At 42.4% G+C, this 27,059-nt stretch overlaps 1 protein-coding gene across 1 annotated transcript in view; it reads right to left on the bottom strand.

Annotated features, from left to right (window-relative positions):
* efcab11 (EF-hand calcium binding domain 11) overlaps nt 1-26,555 on the bottom strand; it is a 34,602-nt gene extending 8,047 nt beyond the window's left edge. Inside the window, exons 1-5 of the mRNA XM_030788523.1 lie at nt 26,447-26,555; nt 25,921-26,016; nt 25,538-25,586; nt 22,361-22,462; nt 19,491-19,581 (exon numbers count right to left, since the gene is read on the bottom strand). Of these exons, the coding sequence (XP_030644383.1) occupies nt 19,491-19,581; nt 22,361-22,462; nt 25,538-25,586; nt 25,921-26,016; nt 26,447-26,521 (413 nt within the window). The 5' untranslated portion in view covers nt 26,522-26,555. The remainder of the gene's footprint in view (nt 1-19,490; nt 19,582-22,360; nt 22,463-25,537; nt 25,587-25,920; nt 26,017-26,446) is intronic.
* Between the last annotated feature and the right edge of the window lie 504 nt (nt 26,556-27,059).

Here is a 27,059-nt window from a genome sequence, read left to right as displayed (position 1 = left end):
CTCGCACACTCCCACCCACACACACCCCAGAGCAAGATCCTTCAGGTAAGTGTAAACGCACGTGTACACGTACAAACTCGCGCATACACGCGCACATACACACACGCTCGCACACACACGCGCGCACACGCACACACACGCACGCGTGCACACAAACACGCGTGCGCGCACACACACACACACACACACAGACCATCAGTGTTCTGGATACATATTCAGATCAAAAGCCTTATATTCTCTAGCTGAAGAAGCCTGCTGATCCACCACCTATTCATTCTCCTCTGTTCTTGGTGGATGTTCCTCTGTGTTTTGCGGCTGTTGGGAACACTCTCTTTGTATCTTAAAATACGCCTCTTTGCTTCCTTACTGTATCCCTATTTCTTTTGTCACATGCCGGCAGCATAAAAGACCTTCATCTTTTAGGGAGGCCTGCTGAGACGCCTACTGTCAGAAAAGCGGCAAATTCAGTGTGCTGTTGGGAATTTGTGTTTTTAATTCATTTTCTCTTTACTGTCTAGACTTTACTGCCTGAGAGATTCGGCAGAGTAACGACATATTCTCTCTTACTCTCTGAGGGGGACATATGCCACTCTACATTGCTTCAAAGCTGACATATTTCCCCCTCCATTTGAATACAGATCAGGCTCATGCATGAACAATGGGAAGGTGTGCCTCATGCTATCAAATGAAATCAAGGTCATTCTCCTGATTATCAGACATTTCCTTTGTTTGTCATTAATGCCAAAACTAATTAAGCTTAAGCTTAGGGGAGAGCTGAATTAAACCATCTCAAAAAGTGTGTCTACTCTGTGTGTGTGTGTGTTTGTGTTTATAGATATATAAATACAGATTAATATAGAGAGTTAGATATATAACTATAGATATATGAGGTTCTGTAGAGGTCTATAGACTGGCAGAGACAGTGTAGAAAAGAAGGCCGCTCTGGCTGTGAAAACTGTACAGTAGTACAATAGAATGACTATGGCAAACATCAACTGAGGCCTGTTTTTGCCTCAGAGACATCGGGGCACATTTTCATTTGAGTCATTGTCCATATGCATTTGGACATGTTCTCTTTTTTTTTTTTTTTTTTTTTTTTTTCCTTTTCCAACCTCCTCTTTTCTTCATCTCTGAAAAGTCAACACATGCTTGGGAGGAAATTCAAATGTGGAGCATGGAAATAAATGTCAAGAACAATATGGGTCTTTGAGAGTAGCAGCGTGCGTGGGGGTTGTCAATAGCCATTGCATTAAATGCCTACCGATGCTTTCAGATAGAGACGCACTCCTACCCCTCAGATATTTAACATTATAATGCCTTTCCCCAGGTTAAGAATCCAGTATGAAATTCCATCGTGTGCCCGTATTATAAACAGCGAAGGACAGTGTTTACTTGTAAAAATCATCGCAATACAATGAAGCATGAATCACGTGGCACGTCAAAACTTGACAAGGCCCAATAAATCTTATAAACAAACAAATAAATAAATAAACAAACAAACAAACAAACAAACAAATAAATAAATAAGCATGCGAGCAAGCAAACAAAGGAGAGCTGAGCTGGAATCCACAGGGAAACAGGAACAGGATATACACGCTTATTCCACTGGGAGATCAAATTATAGAGCGAGAGAAACTTGTTTTGTTTTGTTTTTTTTTACAGAAATACTAAAAACAGAAGAACTTTGACTTATTTTCCCACACTACTTTTAAAAACTGAAAACCTCCACTGCTTGGTGAACTTATTGTTGTGGGTGATTGATGGTAATTACGTGAAATTAGGTTGCATGCTGGGTACCAGTGTATTAGAGCAAAGCTCTTCCCTCTTTCCACTTTTTCTTTTTTTTTTTAAACTCTGAATTTGTTTATTGCCTTTGGACATCTTTAGTGAGTTCTGGAGGCTTTTAAAATATAAAACACACACACAGCTAGGGATAAAGATAAACACAGCAGGACTGTAATTAAAACAATTTGGGGTTGATCTCTATCTTGTTCATTTTTGGAAGTTCACAGAGCTGTACGGATGTCGTCTGATCTCGGAGCGCGTGGATGGGCCTTCTCCTTCTCATCTCGAAAGGAACGCTTTTAATTCAAACTCCTTTTTAAAAACAGTCTTTAAAAAGCTTAGCGTTGCGTCTCTCTAAAACTGATTAATGGCGTGTGGATACAAAATGTTTTATTCAGATGGCTCACGGAAAGAGCGTAGAACTGTTCAGTGGTTTTTGTTGTACTCCAGAGTCATTAAAAGTCAGTGATGACACAATGCTTAATCACACGGGGGAAAAATTTATACCTTTACAACATCTGTTCAAACTCCAAGCTGATGGCAGACAATACTCTTGATAACTGAGCAAAAGATGAACAGCCAGGAGAGAGCAAGAGAGAGAAAGAGAGAGAGAGAGAGAGAGAGAGAGAGAGAGAGAGATTGTGCAGGGCTAAGAGCAAAAACAGCTTGCAGTCATGAGTTCAGAGCCACACATATCAAAGTAGAACTTTGAAAATTCAAAGTGGAACATTGTGGTCAGTGTTTTCAGTCTGTCTGATATGGGAGGGCAGACAGGCCAGATCTAAAGTGTGCTTTGTGATGCTTTTGACCACTCTCTCTCTGTCTCTCTCTCTCTCTCTCTCTCTCTCTCTCTCTGTGTGGCCCTGACAAAGAGAGAGGGAAAAGCAACGCGAGGCGGCGGGCCAAGCGTGGATACGGGGAAAACCGTGCCGTATAACCCCGACTGATATGACTCGATCTTACAACTCAAAGGTACTTCATCTGAGCACTGACGAGAACACGCCGGAGATCTCCTTTGACGAGCAGCTGTCGCAAAAGCACCCCTGCCAGCGAGGCTGTGAGCGTGCAGTGACTCAGCACATTCTACAGCCCTGGGACACGGGAACGTATGAATGGAACCAGCTCGAGCAGACCTAAGTATTTTGGTAACGGAAACATGAAAATGAAATCCGTTTTAAACCGGGAGGTTTCATTCAAGTAATTTCTCCGCACGCTTTTTAAAAAACGACTTTTATCCATCAGGGAAAGCCTAAACACGACAATAACACTTTAAAACCAGACCGTTAAGGCAGATATGAAAGGTGACCACTACAGAGGTTCCACAAGTGAGGGCACGGCTGGGAATAAGAGACTGAGGATGGTATTGTACGTTTACAAACAAACCGCCTAGTCCTGTGTTTACTTAACCACAATCTTCGTTTCAGAGGTATTTACATTTTCAGCACAAATGGAAATCTAGATATGCCACAAAAAAAGGGTAAACAGTCTGCGGTTGAGAAAAACATGGCTGATTGAGCTTTTGTCTGATGTGATTACAGGTTTTATACATCAAATACGACAGGGAGCGATGGCACCAGCTAGCATAAGGCATTTGTAACTTTGCCTCTCCGAAGAGCAGAAGCTGAACAGTTCTGCTCCACAATTCATTCATTAAGATGCTAATTACATCCATTCACATCATCCAAAATATAGAGAAATACCCAGTGCCTTGTCAAACAGGCACAGAAAGCTTGCATATTTTCAGGACTGTTACTAGGGGTTGCTGCCATTATCCTGTTTGAAGTCTCAGTTATGTGAGAATTAGAGTGAGAAAGTGGTACTGGTTAATAAACTGGTGTAAAAAAAAACCCTGTTATAATTTCAGCGTTTGTTTTGTGTACTTTAGAAAGATGAGGAGACAGATTATAGACTAATCTATACGATAGTGTAATGTTAGAATGTTTATCTTTTTTCCTAAAGCTTTTCAGATGAGCTAGAAATGAGAAAATGGCAAATCGGTTGAGAATAGGACACAGCATTTGCACTACTGTTTAAAGCCAAGACTTTCATCCATCAGTAAAACATGCGATGTAGAGTGGAAACACTGGACTGCTCTGGTTAAACTGTGCTGGGATCAGGTAAGTACCACTCAGAGGTTTTTAAAGAATGATGGAGTGATGAAAGAATTCAGAGAGAATGATGAAAGGTCCAGATGCAAGAATTTTGGTAAGACTCTACACAGGTGAAACTCGTTTTCATAGGTGCATGATGCAGAAAAACAAAAGAGATTACTTTTTTTTCCTGAGCTAAATAGACAGGATAAAGCAGATTAAGAATTTTAATTACATGAATTAAGACTTAAAAGCCCAATTAAAACTTGCATTAAAGATCAAATCTTTCAGCATGTCATACAGCAGGGCTGATAACTCGTTACAAATGAAAGTTCTTTATCAGATACTTAAAGATCTCCAAGCTAATTCCAGACTAGTAATTGCAGAATTGTCATATTAAATAAAATACTGTTTTGTGACACTAAAATTATACAAATCGCCAAACAATAAATGCTAAAAAGTCTACAGCTGAGGGTAGAAAATCTCCGTTCACTCTCACATTGGCAAAAAGCGTTCAATTACTCCATATACTTTTGAATAAATATTTACATAATCAGCAACAAAAAAATATTATCCCAGGAAGCATTATCCCAAAAAAAAAAAAACCACAAACATTATCCCAGCATATTTGCTCGACAGAGTCGATGCGTTATAGGACAGATAAGATCCTGTCTGGATTTCGTAAATATTCCCGGCTTCACGCAGCAGGGCCGGGAGCAAATTTCGCCCCAGAAAAAAAAAAAAGGGAAAAAAAAAAAAGATTAAAGAGGGAAATGTGTAACAGTGTATCCCCGGCTTAGTGGTGCTGCTGTAGTGTGACCACAGAGATGCATAATCCCTTGTTGCCAGGGCGAGAGAGGATCCACATAGATCATGAGTAGAGAGGTGTGTTGGAATCTGATATGTCAGTCCTCAATGCTGGGGCCAGACCACATTATACCTCAGAGTTCCCCCATGTTTCTAACGTCCTCTGTAGATTCTCCAACCTCAGCCTAAAGCCCAGGAGCTCCATTAAGTCAGTACATCTGTGACAAAGCCTCTAATCACTCCAGTAAAGGTATCTGGTGCCATTCTGAACTTGATTATAAGATCTGGAGCACCGAGAGATGGTAATCATTTAATCCTCTCAGAACACAGAACAGCCTGATTTTTCAAGGACTCCAATGGTTCCTATTATAGAACTCATTATTTGAGGGGGAAAAAAAGAAGAAAAAAAATGGTGGAAAACAATTTAGATCTGAAGAAACCTATTATGCCTGTTTCCAAAAGAATAGACTTTGCAGAGAGAAGTGGTAGGCACACCTGCTGGTGTTTGGTAAGAATCAACATATGAATATACAGCATACACTAGGACAGAGAGGAGTATGAAAGGAGAAAAACCAAGCAGGCCTACGTAAGCCACGTCATAAGTGATTGTGTACTTCCAGGCAAAACAGAGCAGAATACCACTACATAATTCAAAAAACAATATTCCATGACTGGATGATGAAAAAAGCACTTAATGCAGAAAGCTCATCTGACCCTGTGTTAGCTACACAAGAGGTAACCACAAAGCTGTGAAAACACGCACAAGCACACACACACACACACACACACACACACACACACACTCTAAACACACAAATCATCATTGGGGTAATAGATGTTATGATAGAGAGTGCAGGTTGTGGTAACGACAATGGGGTTGGAGAGTGACCATTTTAGCTTTCCAGAGTGAAGCACTTGTCCCTTCTGTGGTGTTAAAGTGGTTAATGGCATCCCTGTGGCTTTAACCACCTTGAAACCAGATTCTAATTGCCCTTCCTCCATCCCGCAGGCAAGCCGGCATGGCACACAGGAGCTGTCTGCCCAGGGTAGGGAGAGCAGCTCTCCCAGCTCCATTTGAGAGCATGGGGAAGGAGTTGCTGTCTGAGGCTGAGTGGGCTCTAATGCTCTCAGACAGCCCCATCAGCCTGTCAGTCTGAGGGAAAGACTTAATGCACCAAACACTACCTCTAAGCATCAGATCCAACCATGGCCATGGCAGTCTGCCCACCACTGTCACATGAGAAGAGCTCCACCTCCACTTCCACTTTCAAAGAAACCTTCTCACTCTCCGTTCAGAGAGGAAGAGACAGACGGCTATGGCTCGATACAGGCAAAGAAGAAGACATCCTGCAAAAAAATAAATAAATAAATAAATAAACGCAAGTCGGGCCTCCACTGCTCTCTCTTCACTGCAGAACAAAAAAAAAGAAAGGAGGCAGTTCAAATGTTAACAATAGCATATAGACACACAGGATGTTGGTTTCTGTTTTACCTGAGATGGAGTTGAGTTGATTGAAGTGAAACAAACTCCTGTTTTTGTTTACCGTCTCCCAGCAGGAAAAGTGCAGCAGCAGTCTGCCCGTGCCGGGTTTTTCTTTTCTTTTTTCTTTTTTTTTTCTCCTTCCTCTCTCCCTTACATATACTGTATATTCGAGTACCTGTCAAAAGGCCCCACGGACATGGAAACAGTCTTGTTTTTTTTGCTGTTCGATAACCTATGGCCCTGCTCAGGGCTTTCTCGCCATACAATCTGTCTCAGATCCCTACACTGAAGCTGTACATCTGATGGGAGGGGGGTGGGGGTAGGGGTGGGGGTGGTTGTGTGTGACTACAAAAACCCCAACGCATGAGGAACCTGTGAACGATCCAAGAAAAAGAAAAAAAAATGGCATTCAGCCCACACCTTAGCTCTCTGTTCATCAGTGGTGCTTCCGTTCCTTTGCCAACGTAATGAAAAATGGATCGGGAGAGGTGTGTTACCGCCTCAAAGTGCATGTTGAATGAATAAAAGATCCAAGCGCTGCGTCCAGAGTTTTGCTCTCAGCATCTCCAGGCTTTCGGGTAGACATCAGAGGCGCATACTCTTGCCTGTCGGTGGGGCCTGGACCAACTCTTAAGAGTTTTCTCTTTCACATCCAGAAGGTTACACTTGTCTCTTTGGCTGCTCCTAACTGACAGAGACATTTACCTCACACATCCAAAGGGCTTTCTGTTTCTCTCAGGGCACCTAAGGGCATTCTACTGAGGCATGAACATCAGATGAAGGCATCAAAAACTCTACCACTCCTACAAAAAAAAAAAATAAACAAACGGCAGATTTGGATTCTTCTTAAAAGTAGAAGAACGCGTTTTGTCAAGCGATGGGACGTTTTTCGATGGCACATATCCACTGTGTCTGTGCATCCTTTTTATGTATTTTTCAATACACACCCAACACCATTCTACTGTATGCCTCAAAAATAGCATTCGAGTGAGAACGATGACTGGACAAGGACTGGAATACTCTAACAACCAAAACAGGGCAGTAAGACCGTGTTTCCAGCCCTGATAACACACTGTGGATGGTAATACCTGACAGTATGCCAGTTGAGCGGGCCCTGTGGGCCAACACGTCAACCTGGCACTGCGGTGGCAGCTCTGGCAGGAAGTTTATCCTGGAGGAGCATAAGGAGGAGGCCAGCATATCCTCTAGGAGTGGAAGAAGGGGAGCGGACAGACCGAGGTAGCCCAGATTACAAGGGGGAACAGCGGAGATGCAATTCTCTTTCAACATCTCTGCGGTTTTAGCGTCAAACTGCGAGCGCTGAAATCAGCTTTGATTTTCAGTAAAATCTCACACCGAAATGAGGGCACTGGTTGCTGACATCCCAGACACCATGCAAACCCGTGACTGATATAAAATCCATAAAGGGAAAAAAAAAAAAAAAAAAAGTCAGGGCTGAGCATGAACTGTGGTAGAGCTGACTGATCTGACTGATCTACCATATCTTCGGCTTAGGAGTGTGGCATTCAGTTTGTTCCTCCATTAAAAATACAACATCTGAAGAGAGGAGACAACGTAATGGAAGATCCTTACATAACTAAGTAATGTAGATTGTACATTGTAAATTGTAAATTGTAAATTGTAATTGACATTTAGGGAAAGTAAAACCACGTTTCCAAAATGGGTCTTTTGTACATATTATAATACAGACAACCTTTTAGACATCTCCATATGACTAAGGAGGGGTGGGGTTAACTTGAGAAGAAAATACAGTGTAAAATATAGAATTTGAGAACTAAAAGGCCTGGCTCACTCCAAGAGACTCCTCCTGCTGTGTTGTTGGTCTAGCTCTCCTTCTAAAGCCCTGTATGCTATCCACAATTCATAAGCCATAAACACTCTCTCTCTCTCTCTCTCTCACACACACACACACACACACACACAGGCACACACTCAAACACGTATGCTAGCCTTCCTCTGGGACCTCTGTCTTTATTATCACAGCCCGGCAGCTTACTGTTTCCATGGCTCTGAAAGATGGATTAATCACACCATTTAATGTATTTATTCTCCCTGTCCAGGAGGCAGCGGAGCAGTGTGGAGGAGGTGGGGTCGCTCCATCGGGCTTTGTACACTCTTTAATTGGCATGAGACAAGGCTTGCTGGGAGTTGGCCTCAAGTGAGGAGCGTCAAAAGAGGTGTGCGCCTCACGTCGCATATGAGCAACCTGGGCCCGGAGCTACGGGCTCCACGCTCCCTAAAATTCCTAAATTTCATCCATAGATGTGTTCTTTAAATCCCTAAAAATAAGCACAGGGATAGAACGCACACAGAATGGCGGAGAGGTCTGTTTCCAAGACAACAACTACAATTGCCCACAGAGCACATACAAGTAGGAGAAAAAAAAAAATCTGGTTAGACTTTCTTTGATAATGGATAATACATAGGGGTAATGCATAGGACTTTTGTTATGAAGCCATAAGTAATGCATATTAGTGTAATCATTAATATAAAAAAAAAAAGTTAAGATTCGAATAAGGCACCAGTGAAGTGTCACTTGTGGCATCAGAGATTATATACATTATGTCCACTTACGATGGACATGACCGTACGTGATATACTATTTATCAGATTACCTATGTAAATTTTCCATGATTCTTCTACCCCAAGTCTTCAGCAACATACTGTTGAGTTGCTATGGATTTGAAACCAGCAATGAACAAAAGAGAACTCAATGACACAACTGTGACATACCAATGTTGCACTGAACTCATTAAGTTTAACATATTAACCACTTTTTTCTTTTTTTTATTAGTTCATCGTTAGTGGATCAACTCATTAGTCAAGCTTTATTGGGATACAGGTGGTTAAAACAAAGAAAAGAAAAACTTTTTCTTTCCTCTAATGTCTGTCTTTGATAATTATACCTGCATGTGTCTGATGGCTTCATTCATCTGATTATCCTTCCAGTTATCCTTCTGGATCACTTTGAGAAAATGCACTGTTGGCAGTCACCGTCATCCAGTCCAAAGCTGCCTCTCCCTGCTGTACTTGCAGGTGACACAGTATGACAGCTCGGAGAGTTGAGGGTAACCTGAATAAGACTCGGAGCTTTGAAAGATGTATAGGAAAATGACTCTGTTCAGATAATCCACTCAATTTTCAGTTTCTTGTCAGGGTGCCACCGTGAAGCAAAACTAATTTTTTTTCCCCCATTCTCAATCCGAGGAATTCAGATATAAAATTCATAGATGTAAAACACTTTTTGAGTTTTTTCGACGAGAACTAGTACCAAGTCAAAGTATTTCTTCAGCAGCTGCTCCAAATACATTGAGGAAATAGATTTGATTTGAGTCGACTGAAACCTTCCAACTTCACAGATTCAGAAGCAGTCAGTTTCAGAAACATACTGCAGAACAGGGGCCTTCAACGCTTTTCACGCCAAGGACCCCTTGGCTGATAGAGACACAATGGAGGGACTCCCTATTACATGTCATATAAAACAGTGTTGCTTATTAAACCTGGTCAACAATAATGTATAGGGTGGCCTATGGTGCCATGTATGTGCCAGCGTTTTATTGGTGCCGCACATAGAGTGGTTTAGCGTAGGATATCTAGCTGGTGCTCTGCTCTCAGGGTGATCACATTATTGCACGAGGGTTCATGGGTATCTTCAGTGTTGTAGGCTAATTTTTTTTTTAAGAAATAGGAAGATTTATCTTTGCTTATTATAGGTTGTATTTATGTTAATGTGTATTTTCGGACATATTTTCATTTTTTGAAGAAAAAAAAGCTTGGGATCAAATTATCTGGCAGACCCCTTTGCGGACCCCCTAGGGGTTGCGGATCCCATGTTGAAGATCTCTGCCATAGAATATTTATATAGTTATTGCATAACTCTAGCTGTAAAGACAATCTAAAACCTAGCTGTGCTGTCTGAGTGTCATTTTAGCCGTGCAAAAGAGCACAGTAACTGAAACAGTAAACTGAAGCACTTGGAAACAGTGCAAAGCTCCCCCCCCCCCCCCCCCAAAAAAAACAGGCCTAGAGTCAAGTCATCTTTTACACAAATTGTTCAGTGTCCCATAAACTTGACCACACTCATATATTATAAATTATTAAAAATAAAGTAGACTATCTCTTATGAAACACTTGTTTCTGGCAGTTACATTTCAGTGGGAACCACTTGGGCAAGAGCAACCAGACTTTAAACAAAAACTGGGATATATTAAACTTTAAGTATTACTCAATATTCAAGTGTTATTTTCATATAAAAGCTCTGTCAGAGCTAAGGCCAAAGATGGGGTCAGGGAATTACAGTAAATTCAATTTATTAATTATAATTCAGCTATCATGTCGCAGAAATAGGATTATTAGATTCATGTTAAAAACTTCAGTTCTTTTTCAAAATTGATTAAGTTAAAATACAAAATTGACCCCAACTTTGCCCTTTCTTTCGTCTTGTCTCATCTCATCAACATCTTACAAAACATATACAACCCAAGTCACACCCACATCTTCAAAACCCTCCAGAGCTCAAAAACTTTAATGGTGTGTGCCTTTGAAGGCAGACCTTCCATGTGGTGGATGTTTAATAATAAAAACGCTAAAACGGAAGGATGATGAGAGAGCCTCTGCTCCGTTCCCATGGGTTTCCCCTCACTGTCTCTCACAGCCAATCACGAGAGAGGGTTCCTGTCGCTGAGGGCACAGATACACTTAGAGAAACACTTAGAGAAGTCTCCCACTTCTACCTAGGTTCTCTAAACCTACAGACTCCTTTAATATGCCAGCCAGAGTGAGTCTGAGTCACAGCTGAGAGAAAACACAGAGATGACACCATATAGCGCTTATTTGTGCTTCTCTATCGTTCAAAGTGTCTGATCAGCAGTGAACAGTGACCTTCAGGGAACACTAGACACTATTCCAAGAATGGACTGACCAAGCAGAATTAGATGATCAGCATATACCGCCTGGGGAGATCAAAGGCAAGTCCCAAACGCACATAAAAAGTTGCTTAAAAATACAGTCCCTGCAGAGAGCTGTTGGGGTAACACAGGCAGTTACAGCCACCTGGAAAGAATAAGGGATGCAGTGCTGAGAACAGAAAAGGGATGTTGGTCATCTCTCAGCATGGATGTTTCAGTTGTCTTTGACTTGAGAGGACAATACGGATTTACAGAAAAAATAAATCCTGCAATAAACCTTTGACAGTCTTTTTAGTATGACAGTCACAAAGGCTCTGAGTGCATAGCCAACAGGGAACCTTCTGTTTACTGGTTAGCATATATGTATCTCCTTGATATTCGTTCATAAAGGCACAAAATTAGTGTTTTGGAACTGTGCCTCTTAATGCCTCCTAGTCAAATATATCAAGCATTAGTGAAACACCCTGATTCAGGTCCTTGAGTTTTGTCCTCAGTTAAGCCTGGATGACTCGATGTTTCCAGGCAAGGAAAGAAGAAATATCCAATTAGAAAATCGAGGGTAGGGAAAGCTCCCCACTCTCTTTCACTCTTTTAAGGGGAGGGACTTGGAGGGGTTTTTTTTTTTCTCTCCTCTAAAGATACTTGAAGACTTTGATTTTAAGTGGTTCTGACTGTCCTTATCCACTCTCTGTTCCACTTCAGCTATAGACTCAGAAGGTCTACTCATTCAGATATGATCCCGTGTCAGCATAAGTACTATAACCATTATACTGTTTAGGACAGCACAGATATACTAGAGAGAGAGAGTGAGAGTGAAGACAAAGTCACTATGTACAGTACAGGCTCTCATTAATGCTTTCAATAAAACATAAACCTTAGTGTTAAAAAAAATATTCAGACTGATCGTCAATCATTTATTCACTGCTTGTTTTAACACACTTATTTAGGAACTCTAGGCTCTGTTATAGCCAATGGGGGGGGGGGGGGGTATGTTTCACAGTAGGATTGCTACTAAGGAGGACTCAGTTAGCCTGTGAACTTCTAACACAGTCTTTGACTCTAAGGACTGTAAAAGAATTGGAGTTCATTCAGTAGAGCTTTAATTACCAGAAAAAAAAGAAACAGCTCCCCTCAATAAGTACTGTGGTTAAAGTGGGCTGAATAACTGAACTCTCCAATTTACAAGGCTGGCAGGCCTTCACACTTTGGCCTGAAGTAATCACTGTGTTGTTATGGACAGCTAAGGAGTGTTGGAGGCACAGAGGTCCCAAAATACTATTTTCAGGTTAACAGCCACCATAGACAGTCATGAAAAATGCCTCGATTTAACTGCAAGCTCTATATACAACTGGTCTCCAAATGGAATTACAGTGTTTAATACGATCTTCAACAAAAGAATTCTTTTCCAATGTAAAAAGAAATGTAACCTCTGAATGCTTGAGACAGTGTCAGAGTGTTTTAGGTTGAATCAGACCAATCCAAACCAGCAGCTCTGACAACAACGTCCATTTAAGAGCAAGTTAGCTGTGAGAAGCCCCTTTGCCTTTAGGTGGAAATGTGGTGTGGTAACACATCCAGTGGAGGGGGCATATCAGGTCTCTCAGGGAAGAGCCTTAGAGACCAGAACGGAGCTGGTCACATAGCAGCCATCCCATCCTATCCTGTCAACGTCAACACACACACACACACACACACACACACACACACACACAGTGCTCAGCCAAATGCCTGGGATTTATTTAGCGCCCTTGGCTAAGTTTGGCTCCTAGTTGGAGAACGTCCTGTGTTATTTACTTCCCCCAGCCCTGGAGAGAATCGTCTCATGGCTTGGGCCCAAGTAAACATCTTGATTTAGTACGAGGAGAGAAATAATCATCGATAAGAAGCAGCTCAGAAGCCTCATCGCTATCCAGAGACCCGACGTGCTCTCACCGCCGGGGGAACGTTTTGCTTACAGATGCCGAACTACACACATGAAGGAAAGAAAAGACGTGTCCTTTTTCGTCTGCCGATTTTGACGCCGGTGCGACGTTAGCCTTTTAGGTTTACAAAATAAAAAACATGTCACTATATGAAAGTATAAAACACCTCATTAGGCAAGAAAATGTATGAAATGCAGATGGAAATTCAAACATCTTCGTGTTACTAAATCCAGGCAATAATTTATTAGACACAATAGTGTTCCTGTGTTTGTTTAGGCAGACAGACTTCTCTGAAGAGTGCCTCTTTTCAGCTTTAGTAACACCATATGTACCAAGGATAGGGGAAAGATGAGTTTCTTTGATATCCTCTCATTAATTCATTGATTTATTCAACACTTAAGAAGCTCCATGAATCCCTGACATGATTATGATCTTACTGCTAGACTTCAGATGCATGAAAATTTGTGTATTAGGTTCACCAGCAAAAAAAAACGCCTGTAGGAAAAAAAAAATACATATATTAAACGAGCAAAAATTAAATACTGTAATCATATAGCCGAGCGACGTTCCCAAAACGCAGAGCGTGAGGAAGTCACGCTCATTTTTATAAACTCTCCTTGTTTCAAATGCTTCAAGTAACGAAACAAATGGCAGGTAAACCGCATTTTCCAGTTCTCGTTATCACGCATGCTTATCTATCGTCTCTAGGTAGACACGTTCTGTGTTTCACAAAAGTAGAACAATGTGTGTGTGTGTGTGTGTGTGTCTCTCTCTCTCTCAGACAGAAACTTGCAGACTATGTGAAGAATGTATCGGACCATCTTTATTAGCCCAGAGCCCAGGAGAGTGGGAGTCACTTCATAGCCTGACGATGTGCTGCTATCTCTGTCAGACAGTGGACCGTGGCCCCTCTCTGTGGCCCTGTTTAAAAGACTCTTACATTTTCGCTTCAAGGAACGTCGTCTTCCGCTCTGGCGGGAGATCCCTGATAGCCACACGCACCAAAGGAAAAGAGAGAAAAAAAAAAAAAAAAGAAAAAAGAAAAGAAAAAGAAACTGCTCCTCATTAGCATTCCTAGGAGGTGGATGTACGCCAGTGGAAGCTAATGTAATTGTCATGGCAACTACATACAGTACAAAAAACCTCAAAGGAATTGCCCCCCCCCCCCCCCCCCAACAACCCACCTCACAATGGAAAGAAAGCAGAAAGATTTCTGTTGGAGTATCCAAACTGAGATGAACCGACAAGCCTTAAGCAGACACAAACCAAACACACACAAACAAAAAGGAACAGGGGGCAAGAATCAAAACAATATCACATTCCTAGAGAGGTTTGACTCTGTAACTGGATACAACAATATAGCCAAGAAGCTAATGATAGGAGTCAAATGATAATGAACAAATAAACTGCACTTATTATCTGTAGCTTCGTACACTGTGGAAATTGGCACTTCTTTGTGACCCCACGCACACTGGTACAATGAATTGAGTGCGAGTATGCTTCCAGTGTCTTTATGTCTGAGTGCACGGTAAGATGCAGTCTCCTCTATGTTGGCCTCCCCAGGCTGTGACCTTGCTCCCTTGGTGAAGAGTGGCGTGTGCGTGTGTGTGTGTGTGTGTGTGTGTGTAGGGAGCATCTAAGTGCGTCTGCAGTTGAAGTAAGTGCCACAGGCAGAGGGCAGCACACCAGCTAACCCATTCACCCACTCCAGGGGGAACCAATGTGATTACTGCATTACCCTGTGGCAACCCTGTCTGAATCTGGAGTCTGCTCTCTACCTGAACGCTCCATTTCTGAATACAGACTGAAAATAGAATGATATAGAGGAGGTCGAAAGAGAAAAGAAGAGAAGGAAAAAATAAAGCTTAAAATGAAGAAAAAAGAAAAGAAATCAAAGCATTTCTACAGCTGTCCTAATCATCGCTCTCCATTTGTATGGCTTGATTGAGAAATCATCTCCACACTCACCGACTAAAAATGAATGTGTAATCGACAGGACTAAAGCAGATTTCGACATCTAATGGAATCTCTGCCCTTTTCAGTGAGCTCATTTGATGAGACGACTGGAAAAAAAAAATGGAGAGAACGAGAGAGGTGGAAAAAAAGAGAAATGAACTAAAATGAAATTATTCAATTCCAGCTCCAACACAATCAGGTCTATATTGCTCAGTAATGACTGGTACTAGTGTGTGTGAGTGTGCATGTGATAGCATGAATGCGTGTTTGTATGCATGTGCGCGTGTGTGTGCGTGTGCGTATGCGTGTGCATGCGCGTGAGCGTACGTTCACGTGAAGGCGCACAAAAGGTCGGCAACTTCCAGTATGTCAACACCGAGACCGACTGAAAGCCACATATCGGCTAACCATTAAGTGCCTGTGAGTGGACAGCTTAGTACTGATGAGAATGCTTCATTGTGCTTTCACTGAACCCAGTGTGAGTGTGTGTGTGTGTGTGTGTGTGTGTGTGTGTGTCAGCAGGGGGAGGGTGGGGAGGGGGGGGGACCCTACTTTAAGGGATTTATGCACTCTGAGCTTCCACGGGCAGGCAGTAAAACGGCAGGCCGGCGATACCTCCTTTCACAGAGCTACAAAAGAGATGTAATTACCTTGATATGGTGGCAAAAGAAAAAGGCCAAACTCTCAATATGCAGTAAATGTATTCACGCTGAGACCAGGCAGGGCTAATTTGCTACTGATCTGTAGGAGTTTTTCCCTTTTTTTTCCCCTCTTCCTCCTTTCCTTCCCCTTCTCCCTCTCCTTCCATCCTGCTATCTCACCGGAAAAAAAAAAAAAAAACAGCCTTGTCTTACGGAAGAAGCCGTGACCTCCGCCTGAGACGGCACGGGGTCGACCCGATCGGTTTTAGCGTCGTGCGACCCGGGCAGAGGAGTAGGAGAGTTTGAGCCCCTCTCTCTGAGGGAGGAGAGTAGGAGGAAAAAGTAGGGGATGAAAAATCTGTTTGATAGGTACTTCCTTTCACCTCCTCTTTAGCTTCAGGGAATCACATTGTGGAGTAATTTGCATGAATATATTTTTTTGAGATTCATGAAAAAAAAAAAAAAAAAAACCTCTCATCATTTAGTAGGACAGAAACTCCTACAGAAGTTTAATTTAAGAATGCTAATTAATTCACTTATTCGTCAGCTTCTATTCTACCAGATTAAAGAAACTGAAAAGAGAAATGCAAAGCAATAGGAGGTTTTTTTTTTTTCGAGGGGGGGGGGGGGGTGTGAGTGGAATCTGTGGGTAAACTGCCACTAATCTTTTATAGTCAAGTGCTGCACTAAAGGGAGATATGAAATTACATTTCTCTTTGATAAGGGTAAGTGGTTTCAAATTTTAGTTTTTGAGCTCTGTGTTTTACTCAGTTTCAAAAGGATGAAAGAATGCAGACGGAATGATAAAGACAAATGTTACAACAGTCAGTTTAAAGCAATGACTAAATCTTAACCATCATAGTTAAAAACAAAACAAAACACTGTTTATGTCACTGCAACATAAAAATAACCGTTTTCCTGACTAGTACCAAGACAATGCAGACAAAAGCACTGAATGACAATGTCATATGCTCATCAGATCTGCCTCTTTTTAAAGAACTACCTGATTGTCATTGGTAGGACCCTAAGAACAAAGAACGAGTCTAAATCTTATACTGCATGGGAAATCAGAGGCATTAAAAACCTCTCACTGTTTCTCCACAAGATATGCAAGAATCTATGAAGAAGGTATTTATGGAAGTATGATGACAGATAGTTGCTCTGGAAACAGTGACAACAAAAGAGAAAGAATGCAGAAAAAGGAGAGAGGGGGAAGGAGAGTGAGAGAGAGAGAGGGAGAGAGAGAGAACTGCAGGCTCTGCTCAAGGTGTGATGGCACCAGCTCTGCGTACCCTATCACCATGGCAACAAGCACCAGGGAGATGGCCGTGTTAACATTCATTCAGAGAAGCAGCACATGTCCATAAATCTCCCGCGCATAAAGAGGCACCAGCCTTCCGCTAATGGTGTGAAGCCTGCAGGGCTCTCCATTGTTCTGCTATAATTATGACAAAAAAGGACAGGACAAGGGTGTTGCTCTTTCTTTCACAAAGAACACTGCAAAAATACACACAGATACACACACACACACAAACACAAACATGCGCGCGCACACACACATCCAGACGGTGGTCTTCTTCAGCTTGTCTCAAAGTGGTCTCACATGAAAAGCAAATGTGACAACATAACTCTGACGCCTGCTCTCACCGAGGCAGACCGGAGGCAAAAGCATGATTATTAATCACTTAGTTGTGATAATCGGTCCTAAACACAGCCCTGGGCTTGAAGATAAACTCCCCACACAACTCACTTGAGCACGGCTTCACATCTCTCTCTCTCTCTGTCTCTCTCTTTCTTTTTTCTGTTATGTGTCTTTTTTCACTCTGTCATTCCCCCCCTTACACCCATTGGCTGCCGTACCATGTTAGAGGCAGCAGTATGACAGAGGAGTGCAAAGCCAAGAGAAAAAAAGAAAGAGAAGGAGGAGGAGGAGGAGGAGGAGGGGGAAGGACAGAAAGAAAACAAGATGGCACGGTGGCGTGAAGGTTATGACTTTGAGCAAGTGTGTCTGTGTGTACGTGTGTACGTCCGTGTGTACATCTGTGTGTGTGTGTGTGTGTGTGTGTGTGTGTGTGCAGCACACTGGAGTCCTCAACAGCTCTGTCGTGCCAGGTGCATCTATACTCAAACGTACAAGCCTGTGAACTGCCGTTGAAAGGAAAGCAAAACAGAAACGTTCATATACGACCTCAGTCTAAAGAGAACCATCAGTCTGTTATGAAGCTTCTCCTGTGCTCTGGTCTTCAGGCTGAGAGTGGGCATAACTGGGCTGAAAGACACTGATTAATTGGTTAACTGACTTTGAGTGAACTGACTGTTTGTCAAATTAAATGTCCATTAAAGTCATTACACAGTCCTTAGAAAAATCCTAAAATATACTCAAGAAGGTAACAAGCCTTTGTAGGTCTACCAGTTAATTTCTCAATACAAAGACCACCTGCGTGTGTATATGTGTACACATGCATGTGTGTGTGTGTGTGTGTGTGTGTGTGTATGTATGTTTATATGTCTGTGCGTGTGCGTGTGCGTGTGTGTATATGAGTGGGTGTGTGTGTGTATATGAGTGGGGGTGTGGGTGTGTGAGAGAGAGAGAGAGAGAGAGAGAGCCAGGCTCAGAACATGCCCAAGTTGCAGCAGTGGCTGTGACGTGAGGTAGCCCAACTGCAGAGGATGAGTCAGAGACAAACAGAACACAAAAGCTTTCCAAATGCACAGCGCCTGACGTGAGGAAACACATGACATATTTCAGGGGAGCTGACGGAGCTCTCAAAATAGAGGGAGAAAAGTCGGAATGCCTCTCACTGCAATGTACAGTACACAGGACTACTCAGGACCACCTCTCTCACTCACACACACACACACACACACACACACACACACACACACACACACACACACACACACACACACACCACACACAGACCAGTCTCTAAAGGCACCACAGAGATGGTCTTCAGCAAGACTGAGGACCGATAATAATGTGTTGAGAAAAAAAAACAGAAAGAAAAAACAGAAAGACAGGGAGGACTTAATCATCTATGTGAAACTCAACTCAAACCTCACAGTATGACAAGAGAAATAACACATCAGTAATGCAGAGAACTTGCAGAGTGAGACAAGTTGAGTGTAGTAAAGGAGACCAATACAGGGTCTGTGATAACCGTTCAGAATGGGTGTGAAAGCACTCTCTCACACACACACACACACACACACACACACACACAGAGAAGAGAGAATCCCACCTGTTGGAAAGCATAAGGGGCCTGTCAGAATGGAAAAATGGGGAAAGCCAGCAAAGAGAAATGAAGAGGACACGGGGTGAGAACGGAGAAAGGTGGAGGAAGGTGGGGGGAAGGTGGAGAAAGGTGGGGGGAAGAGGGGAATGGGGGGGGGGGGTGATCGATCTATCCCATGCTCCACAGGGGAAGGGAGAGCGTGGGTAAGCAGCCCTAATGAGCAGAATTCCTCTACAGACCAAACTCTGCAAGCTTCCACATTCAACTTGAGCTAAGCACAGCAGACAGAGCACACATGGGGCCATATGAAACACACATAAGCACACACACACACACACACACACACACACACACACACACACACACACATCCAGCTGTCTACAGTTTATGCTTAGCAAATCAAAGACTCTATTGACCTACAATTCCATAGTCGATATTTTCAAAAGTGAGAACGAGGTCACGGCATATTCTACGGGCGTGTAATGTAAATTCTCATACCATGTGCGGAAATGTGTGCCAAGCGACAGACGGACAGGAGGAAAAGGTTTGCAGAGCTTTAGAGAGCTCATACAGAACTCTTAGTTCGCTGAGTAAACGCATCAATAGAACAAATGGGGGGAAAAAAAAAAAAAAAAAACTCACCGGAAAGCTTCCAGCACGGTCCTCTCCGGCAGGCGCGGAGCGACTCGAGCAAAAGCGCTTTTGAAGTCGTCCAACTTCAAGAAGCCACGACCTGACAAGAGAGGACACGGAACCTCAGGTCAGCGGTACTACAGTGCAAGACAATGGCACGTCTGATTAATATTAAATACGTTCACGTTAAACTTTCCCTCCTTTAAGAAGGAAACGAGACTGTATTACCTCCTCTTTTACTATAAGACGCGCCAGTCTCATGCATTTGGGTTTGTTTTCTTTTTTGTTGTTGTTGTTGGGGCTCTTTTTGGCCAGTAGTAATAGTGTGAAGAAGATGGGGGGGGCCCACCACAGTCTCCACAGTGCCTGCGAGAGCCACTTCCCATAAAGCACTGGAGGAGCAGTTTGTTGTGCGTCACTTTCAGTCTCTGGCACTGAATGCTTTGATTTGCAGGGAAATGGCTCCCCTGAGGAACTTTTAGAGGAGTGACATCCAAACTCAGAGCTAAGAGTGGAATCTTTTTAGCGTGTCTGCTGAGCTGATGAGAAGAACGGCGGAGCTCAGAGCCGTGGGTTTAAAATGGCAAATAAAAAAAAAACCAAACAAACAAACAGGCGGCACGTATTGTTAAACACCAACGCTGGGATGGGGGGTGGGGGGGGGGGGGGGGTGACCACTACACTGTCCTTAACAACCACAGGAGAGGACACAGGAGCCCAACACGACTAGCGAACATCACAGACCACCCCTGTCAACACAACAGCACTCAGCTTCAAAGAAATGACATGACATACTACACTCGTGGTAGACGCTGGGGCAAAGCCGCTTTGTTTGTTTTGAGAAACTGCTCCAGAGTTGAAGTGAAGAGGGAGACCGGGCTTTGCTTTGACGGGGGAAGCCAGGGTCTGCATGCACAAGCAGTAGTGAAAATTACAGGCTTTCTGACGGCTCGCAGATCACTGGGCAGGCTGCCATATCAGCTCAGAGAGAGAAAGAGACGCGTCACTTCAGCGTTTTCTTTTTTTTTTTTTTTTTCCTTCCTCTCAATTTGTTCTCATTGAAGGCGAAAAACTCGGGTGACGTTACTGATGAAACGTTCTAACACCTCATGCGCAGCTGTCTGTTGAGCCGAAGACAGCTCTCGCGCAGCACTCTATTGGCATGCTGTCACGGCCATCAGCTAGCTAATGCTAAGACATCAGTTTTAAGTGAACTTGGCCCGGGAACAAAAAATGTCCTACGCAGATCCCGCACGGAGTTATAGAGTTGTTTCTGCGGAGACGCAGACTTTTTTTTCGCTTGGAAAAGCATCGTTACCAAGCGCATTCCGTCGCTCAAAGGCTTGTTTATTTTTTTATGACTGACTTGTACGTTCAAGCTAATCTCACAGCCGTTCAAAGACGGGGCAAAATGAACAATTCATTAAGACAAAGTGGAGAAGACATTCATAGTGTTTAAAACTGCACGTGTGTTGAGAAATGCCAAGCTGCCAAGATCACTGCATTTTCAGCTTTCTGTAAATTCAGAAATAGGTTTGGAAAAAAAAACAAACAAAAAAACCTGAAATCAAGTTGATAATACTCAAGATGAATTTGGTGTATCGCTAACAATCTAAGGCCAGATGCCCTCGAAGCAAAACATTAAAACTTGAGTCAACTGACCCTGAGGCAAGAAAGTGAGGAGAATAACCCAGAACTAAGAGTAGGAGTGAGGACAACTTGCAGCATTGTCCTCTGTATTGCTAACGTATTTTATAGAACTACATACAGAGAAAATTAGAAGGGGGCTGAGGGCCAACCCACCAGCATATGTGAAACAGTTTCCCCAGTAGTCAAAGCAGCTGCTTTGGACATACGTTAAAAAGAAGGAAAAAAAAAAAAAAAAAGGTGCCTGCAAACATGGGAGTTTCCTGTCTTTAATGGTGGGTTAGCAAGGTTAATGAAATCAAATCCCTGGGCCTTTTAAACCAGATTGAATCAAAGTCACCTGATATAGTCCTCTCCATGGTCACCCCTCATTCAGTGGCTGAAATTATTTTCAGTAACAAAATTAATTAGTTAATTATACTTCTGCCCACTCCTTGAAATATCCAACAAACATTCTAAGAGTGGGTGGAACTGAAGGCCACACACACTCTACAAAACAACTTGCCAAAAACTAGCGTAGGGCAGACGCCGCTTTCAAACACGCTAATTATGCTATACAAAATTACTAAATTGAACTCAAAAACTACTTGACCGGAAAAAGAGAAAATGTGATGTGCTCTGAATAAGCCAGTGAAAGCTGCTCGGAGATGTGCTGCTACGCTGACCACTTCAGTCACAAAAGCATGCACAAACACTCAATCAGGGCACACACACACACACGGCCGGTCCAGCATGGAAAATAAAACACTCTGAGCTCAGCTACAAAAACAGACACCTGCTGAAATGAAACTAAGGGAGAGCGCACAGTGGATCAATGCCCCATTAATGTTGGGGGCGAATACAGAGGGACAAACAGCGCCCTCTGTTGGCATGAAGTGAGAATACTCCTAATTTCCTACTAGTTATCTTGATTATAGTGACACTTACAAAAGACAAATAAGTCATTTCTCACTGCAGTAAAATTAAATATCACTTAATGTTCTAAACGAATTGACAGTAAAAAGCATTAGAGTGTGTGACACACTGACTGATGTTTACACTCATCTCTTGACTATTGACATTTTGTTCTAAATGGTTTACACTGTACACACTGTCACAGTGCTAGCTTTATGAATTTTAAGGGAGGCTGGCAAAAGCTCCAAATATAGATAGAAGCAGTGCTGTGAGAAATGCAAGTACAGACAGACAGACAGACAGAGAGAGAGAGAGAGAGAGAGAGAGAAAAAACTTACAGTGAACATCAAAAGCACTGAAGATCTGCCTCATCTTCTCGTAGCGATCCTCCACTGACAACTTCTTCCCCATGAGAGACACAAACTGCTCCAGTGGGACCCCTTTCACAGAAAGAGAGAGAGAAAAAGAGAGAGATTAAAAAAGAGTGGAACAGGGGAGAGAGAGAGAGAGAGAGAGAGAGAGAGAGAGAGAGAGAGGGAGAGTGAGAGAGAGAGAGAGAGAGAGAGAGAAGGGTGTGTGTGTGAGTGTGGTGGGGGTGTTGGGGTTTATTACAGAGCTCTCCTCAGAAGTGCATGCACTTCCTTTACATGGTAGTCATCTGAGCGGATTGTGTTTAAAGGGGTAATATCTCTCCCTCTTGCCTGCAGGGTAGTCATTTTTCTCTGAGTGCTGTTATTGAGATGAAAAAGGCAGGCTTGGGAGCCATAGACAGCACTATGGAAGCACCAAACATACAGACGACAGAGGCAGAGAATATTCTGAGCCCACTCCACGGACAATAACGGCTTAGAGACTGGGTAGAAATGTCATTTGGGATGGAGGCTAATTAATTAAGTGATATTCGCACAGATTCGCTGGTCCCTTTCCGCTGTACAAACTGCCAAAACAAATACAGTAAAACATTTGTCATATACGGCTGAGACAATAAATAATTAAATAAATAAATATTGCAGTCTCATATTAGACAAGACCCATGATAGATGTGACAGACCCATGCTATTAACTGGAAGATGGGCTAGATAAAAAAAAAAAACATGGACAAACAGTGAAGATGAGAGAGACAAGAGAGACAGGAACTTGTAATAATTAGTAATAAAGAACAGTGTGGGGATAATTGTCCGCAGCGTTTAAATTATTAAAAATTAAAGTGACATTAAGGAGAAAAAATTAGTTGCTTTTACTTCACCTCAGCTTATTCAATTAGCGAAACAGTGGCCTTAGCACAATAGACACTTTTCTTTTATGTCCTCAGGTCAATTTGTGCACCTTTGCCGCAGCCAGCTCAAAGTGCATTCCTGAAACATACACAGACACACAAAAACATATTCCCATACTCAGCCGTAGCTGTGACGGGTCTGAGGCGGAGATTCGGGCCGTGACTGAAACGTCGCGGGCTTCCTTAAAACCAGGCTTTCCTTTGCTTTATAAGAGCCCTGGGAGGAGAGAAGGGCTGGGCTGATTGAGAGTCTCTCTAATACTGAACCCATACTTCACCAGGAGGTGTCAGCAATGTGGCCTCCACTCTGCTCTCAGCTTCTCTCAGCTCGACGCAGTGTGTGACTCACCCTACACTCGCCCACCGCCTGTCACTTACCACCCAGGAACACACTTCACACATACAAACACACACACACACACACACACACACACACACACACACACACACATACATACATGCCCACAGGAACTTATGTGCGCACAAGCACATATATGCATGCGTGAATAACATGTACATGCCCACACGCACATGCAAATTCACAAGCATCCTTTCGTCTTTTTAAAAACATGGACATCCCTGATGTGTCACACCACACCCCTCATCTTGCGAGACTGTCCCCGAGCAATACCACAGCAGGTTAGGGGGAGGGGACTCTCGCGTTTGATGCTGGAATACAAACAATATTTTATGGCTGTTGCTTCCTCTGATGAGGCTTGAATATAAATAAGACATTTCCATTTTCTTCCAGATCTTTCCGTGACACATATGTACTGCTCAAGATCTAATCAGCTTCCATGCTTGGGCATGTCAAAGATTAGTTAACACTTTGAGATGTGTTCAGATGAGTGTTTCAAACAAGGCCACAATAAACATCTCCCGTCAGGCACAAAAAAAATAAAAAATAAAGCATGAGAAAAGCATGAGTCTTTTTACATATCGGTCTTTACATACTCGTAGACTGACTCGAAAGAGAGATAGATTTTCTAAAACTATCCCCTTCAGTGCTATTGTACAAGGATATGCAAACAGGTTGAAAATACATCAATGTGAAAAATGCACAACAGACCTGTGTGTTCATTAAATTAATTTTTTTTATGCAAATACCAGTATACACTGTGTGCCACAAGGTGAAAACCACTATATCAACTATAAAAAAAAGCGTAAGGAACAGCTGTTAAGAGAGAGAGTGAATGAGATATGAAGTGAAGAGCTGAGTGAGAAGGAGGGATATATACATAAATAGTAATAGTAGTAATAGTAGTAGTAGTAGTAGTAGTAGTAGTAGTACTATTGTATGAGGTAATCTGTGTCACTCGAATGCCTTAAATGGTCTCTTTTCTCTGAGAGTCTCTGCCAAGGAAGCCCGAGACTAGAGTCTAGCCAAGTCGTCCGCAACCCACTCTCTCCTACCATCACTAATTTAGTAATCACACGAAATTCAGAAGAGGAGCAATTTAATTCATGGTTTTGCTCAGAGCAAGATTTAATGGTGGAATATTTCATCACACCAAGCATGCCACTTTAACTAGATTATCTTCTGCTTTCCTACAGGGCAGTATACAAAAGCAATTTGCTCATGGGGTAAAACAAGAGACAAATTACTTACTAATCTAGGTCTTCAACCATTTAATGTCTCCCTTCAAAAAAAATAAATAAAAAATTCTTGCCAAACCCCTTCTCTACAGTGTCTGTCAAAGGCCTTGAGAAAGCCTATATACACGTCATGCCAAAATTATTTACTGCCTTTTGTGTGTCACCCTTTAATTACTGAGAATGTGTAAACCAATTACATAAAATCGACATCAAGCTCCTTTTCTCTTTTTCGTTTTGCTCCTGTGGTAGAAAACAAGGTTTTCTCCATCAGAATGAGGCGAGCGTACCATACCATTTTGCACACCATGCTTGAGCAAGATGTCTGTGTGGGTTACACAGCTCATGTCTCTCAGTAAGCAGTGCTACTGCAGTTCAACAAAAACAACAGAAGACTCAATGAGATCAGACAGACACCTCTAGCATGGGGAAGACGTTAAATAAATTTAGATTTGTCAGTGACCCCCCTCTGAACTAGACTGGAACAAAACATACCATGTGAAGGTATATTCATGTGTGAACTCTATAAATTTCTTTCGGTTTTCTTACAATACAAACCTACATATATGCTACCTAGTATAATATATGAAATGCACAGTGGAAATTTAGGATGAATGAAGTCTTGTGCAGTTTGCAATGTTCTTACCTGGACAGTCAACATGAAGACTCTGCTTCATCAGAAGATCTGTTTCAGACTGCAAACATAAGTGATGGTGACAACACAGTTACCCAGGATAATAAGCAAATATTAAACAAAACTTAGCATGCAATGTTTGCCTTATTACTTTCAGTAAAAAGAAATGATCAAAAATAGATGAGCTCAATGAATATGAGCGTAAGTACTCATCGAATATGATCTAGCATAGAATATATTAAATTCAGCAAATCGTGAGGAATCAGCCGTTCCATCAGTCATTCATTGTAAATGTGACATTTTAGTTTGTGCAATGTCGTCCTCTAGAGGATGGCGACGGGCAATGCTGCTAAGCAAGCTGATTTGAAAGGCATGAACAGGTTGGAGAAAACTACCTTTGATGGTTTGTATCCGAAAAGCATAACAACTGCCACCTTCAGATCCTCCCTGCTTAGGTAACCCTTCCCGTCCAAATCACACCGATGGAAAACCTGTGTTAAAGAAAGTTACAAGTGAAATGTACGATTCAGGCAAATTAAATGTTTGATCCAAGTGAAAGGATTGGTATAAATCGATTACTTATTTCGCTTGACTACACGATTATAAGGCTCGTTTGTTTCGGTTCATGGCAATAATAGGTTAGTACCACGAGAACGATTCAAGCAAAACTTAAGTGATCCTGAACTATCGATGACGAAATTGGCACAATAACACAAATTCGCCGAGAAACGACTATCCAGTCAGGACTATCTAAAAGCGGTATAATACACAAAATAATAAATAACAGCATCTATGAGTTCTGCATGCTCCAACAGAAAAGGCTTCTGTTAGAGCCTGACAGCATGAGCAGGAACCCAGGCTAAGTTGGATGTCAGCAGGCACTTGCATTAACCGAATCAGCAATATCCCACGATTTCTTACCGTTTCAAACCTTTTCTTGTCAACGGCGGTTACTTCTGTGGCATGACCATAGTGCGCAATACCAGAGGAAAGCATTTTTACGTATAATTCTGACAGACGAGTATAGTTGTTGCAGTGTTGATATCGTTGCTAACTAACTGTCACCCGTTTGAGAAAAGTTTATGTTTACACGGAGACCGCGTGAGACTGTGCGATTGGTTTCAAAGTAGGTCCGGTTATTTCTCCACCAGTATCAGAGTTCCTGATTGGTTTTTCGAAATAGGAACTACGAAGGCTATCTCTGTTGTTTCGGAGAGTTAATTTTGTGACACCAAATGTCAAGCAGGAGCGCAATACTGCATAACAAAGCATGAAATCTTAAATGAGCGTTCAGCACAGTTTTGCATCAACCATATTATAGATGGTGTAAGTGTTTTGTCGCTTCAGACAGCAGGTGCTAGTTCGGTGTCGTTCATTTACTGGAGGCGATCTAAAAGCTTACTGTGTGCCAAGCAGCAGCCATTCCCGCCACTTAAGTAAGTTGCACTTCTTTTTTTCTTTACAAAACAGTCACCGACTCCTATGCAAAAAATGCATATAAACGCTACAAACAAACAGCGGCGTCAGTGAAAAA

Source organism: Chanos chanos, chromosome 1 (genome assembly GCF_902362185.1).
Source record: "Chanos chanos chromosome 1, fChaCha1.1, whole genome shotgun sequence".
Lineage (NCBI taxonomy): Eukaryota > Metazoa > Chordata > Actinopteri > Gonorynchiformes > Chanidae > Chanos > Chanos chanos.
Note: the sequence above shows the minus strand (reverse complement) of the source record. Positions and strands in the feature narration are given on the sequence as shown.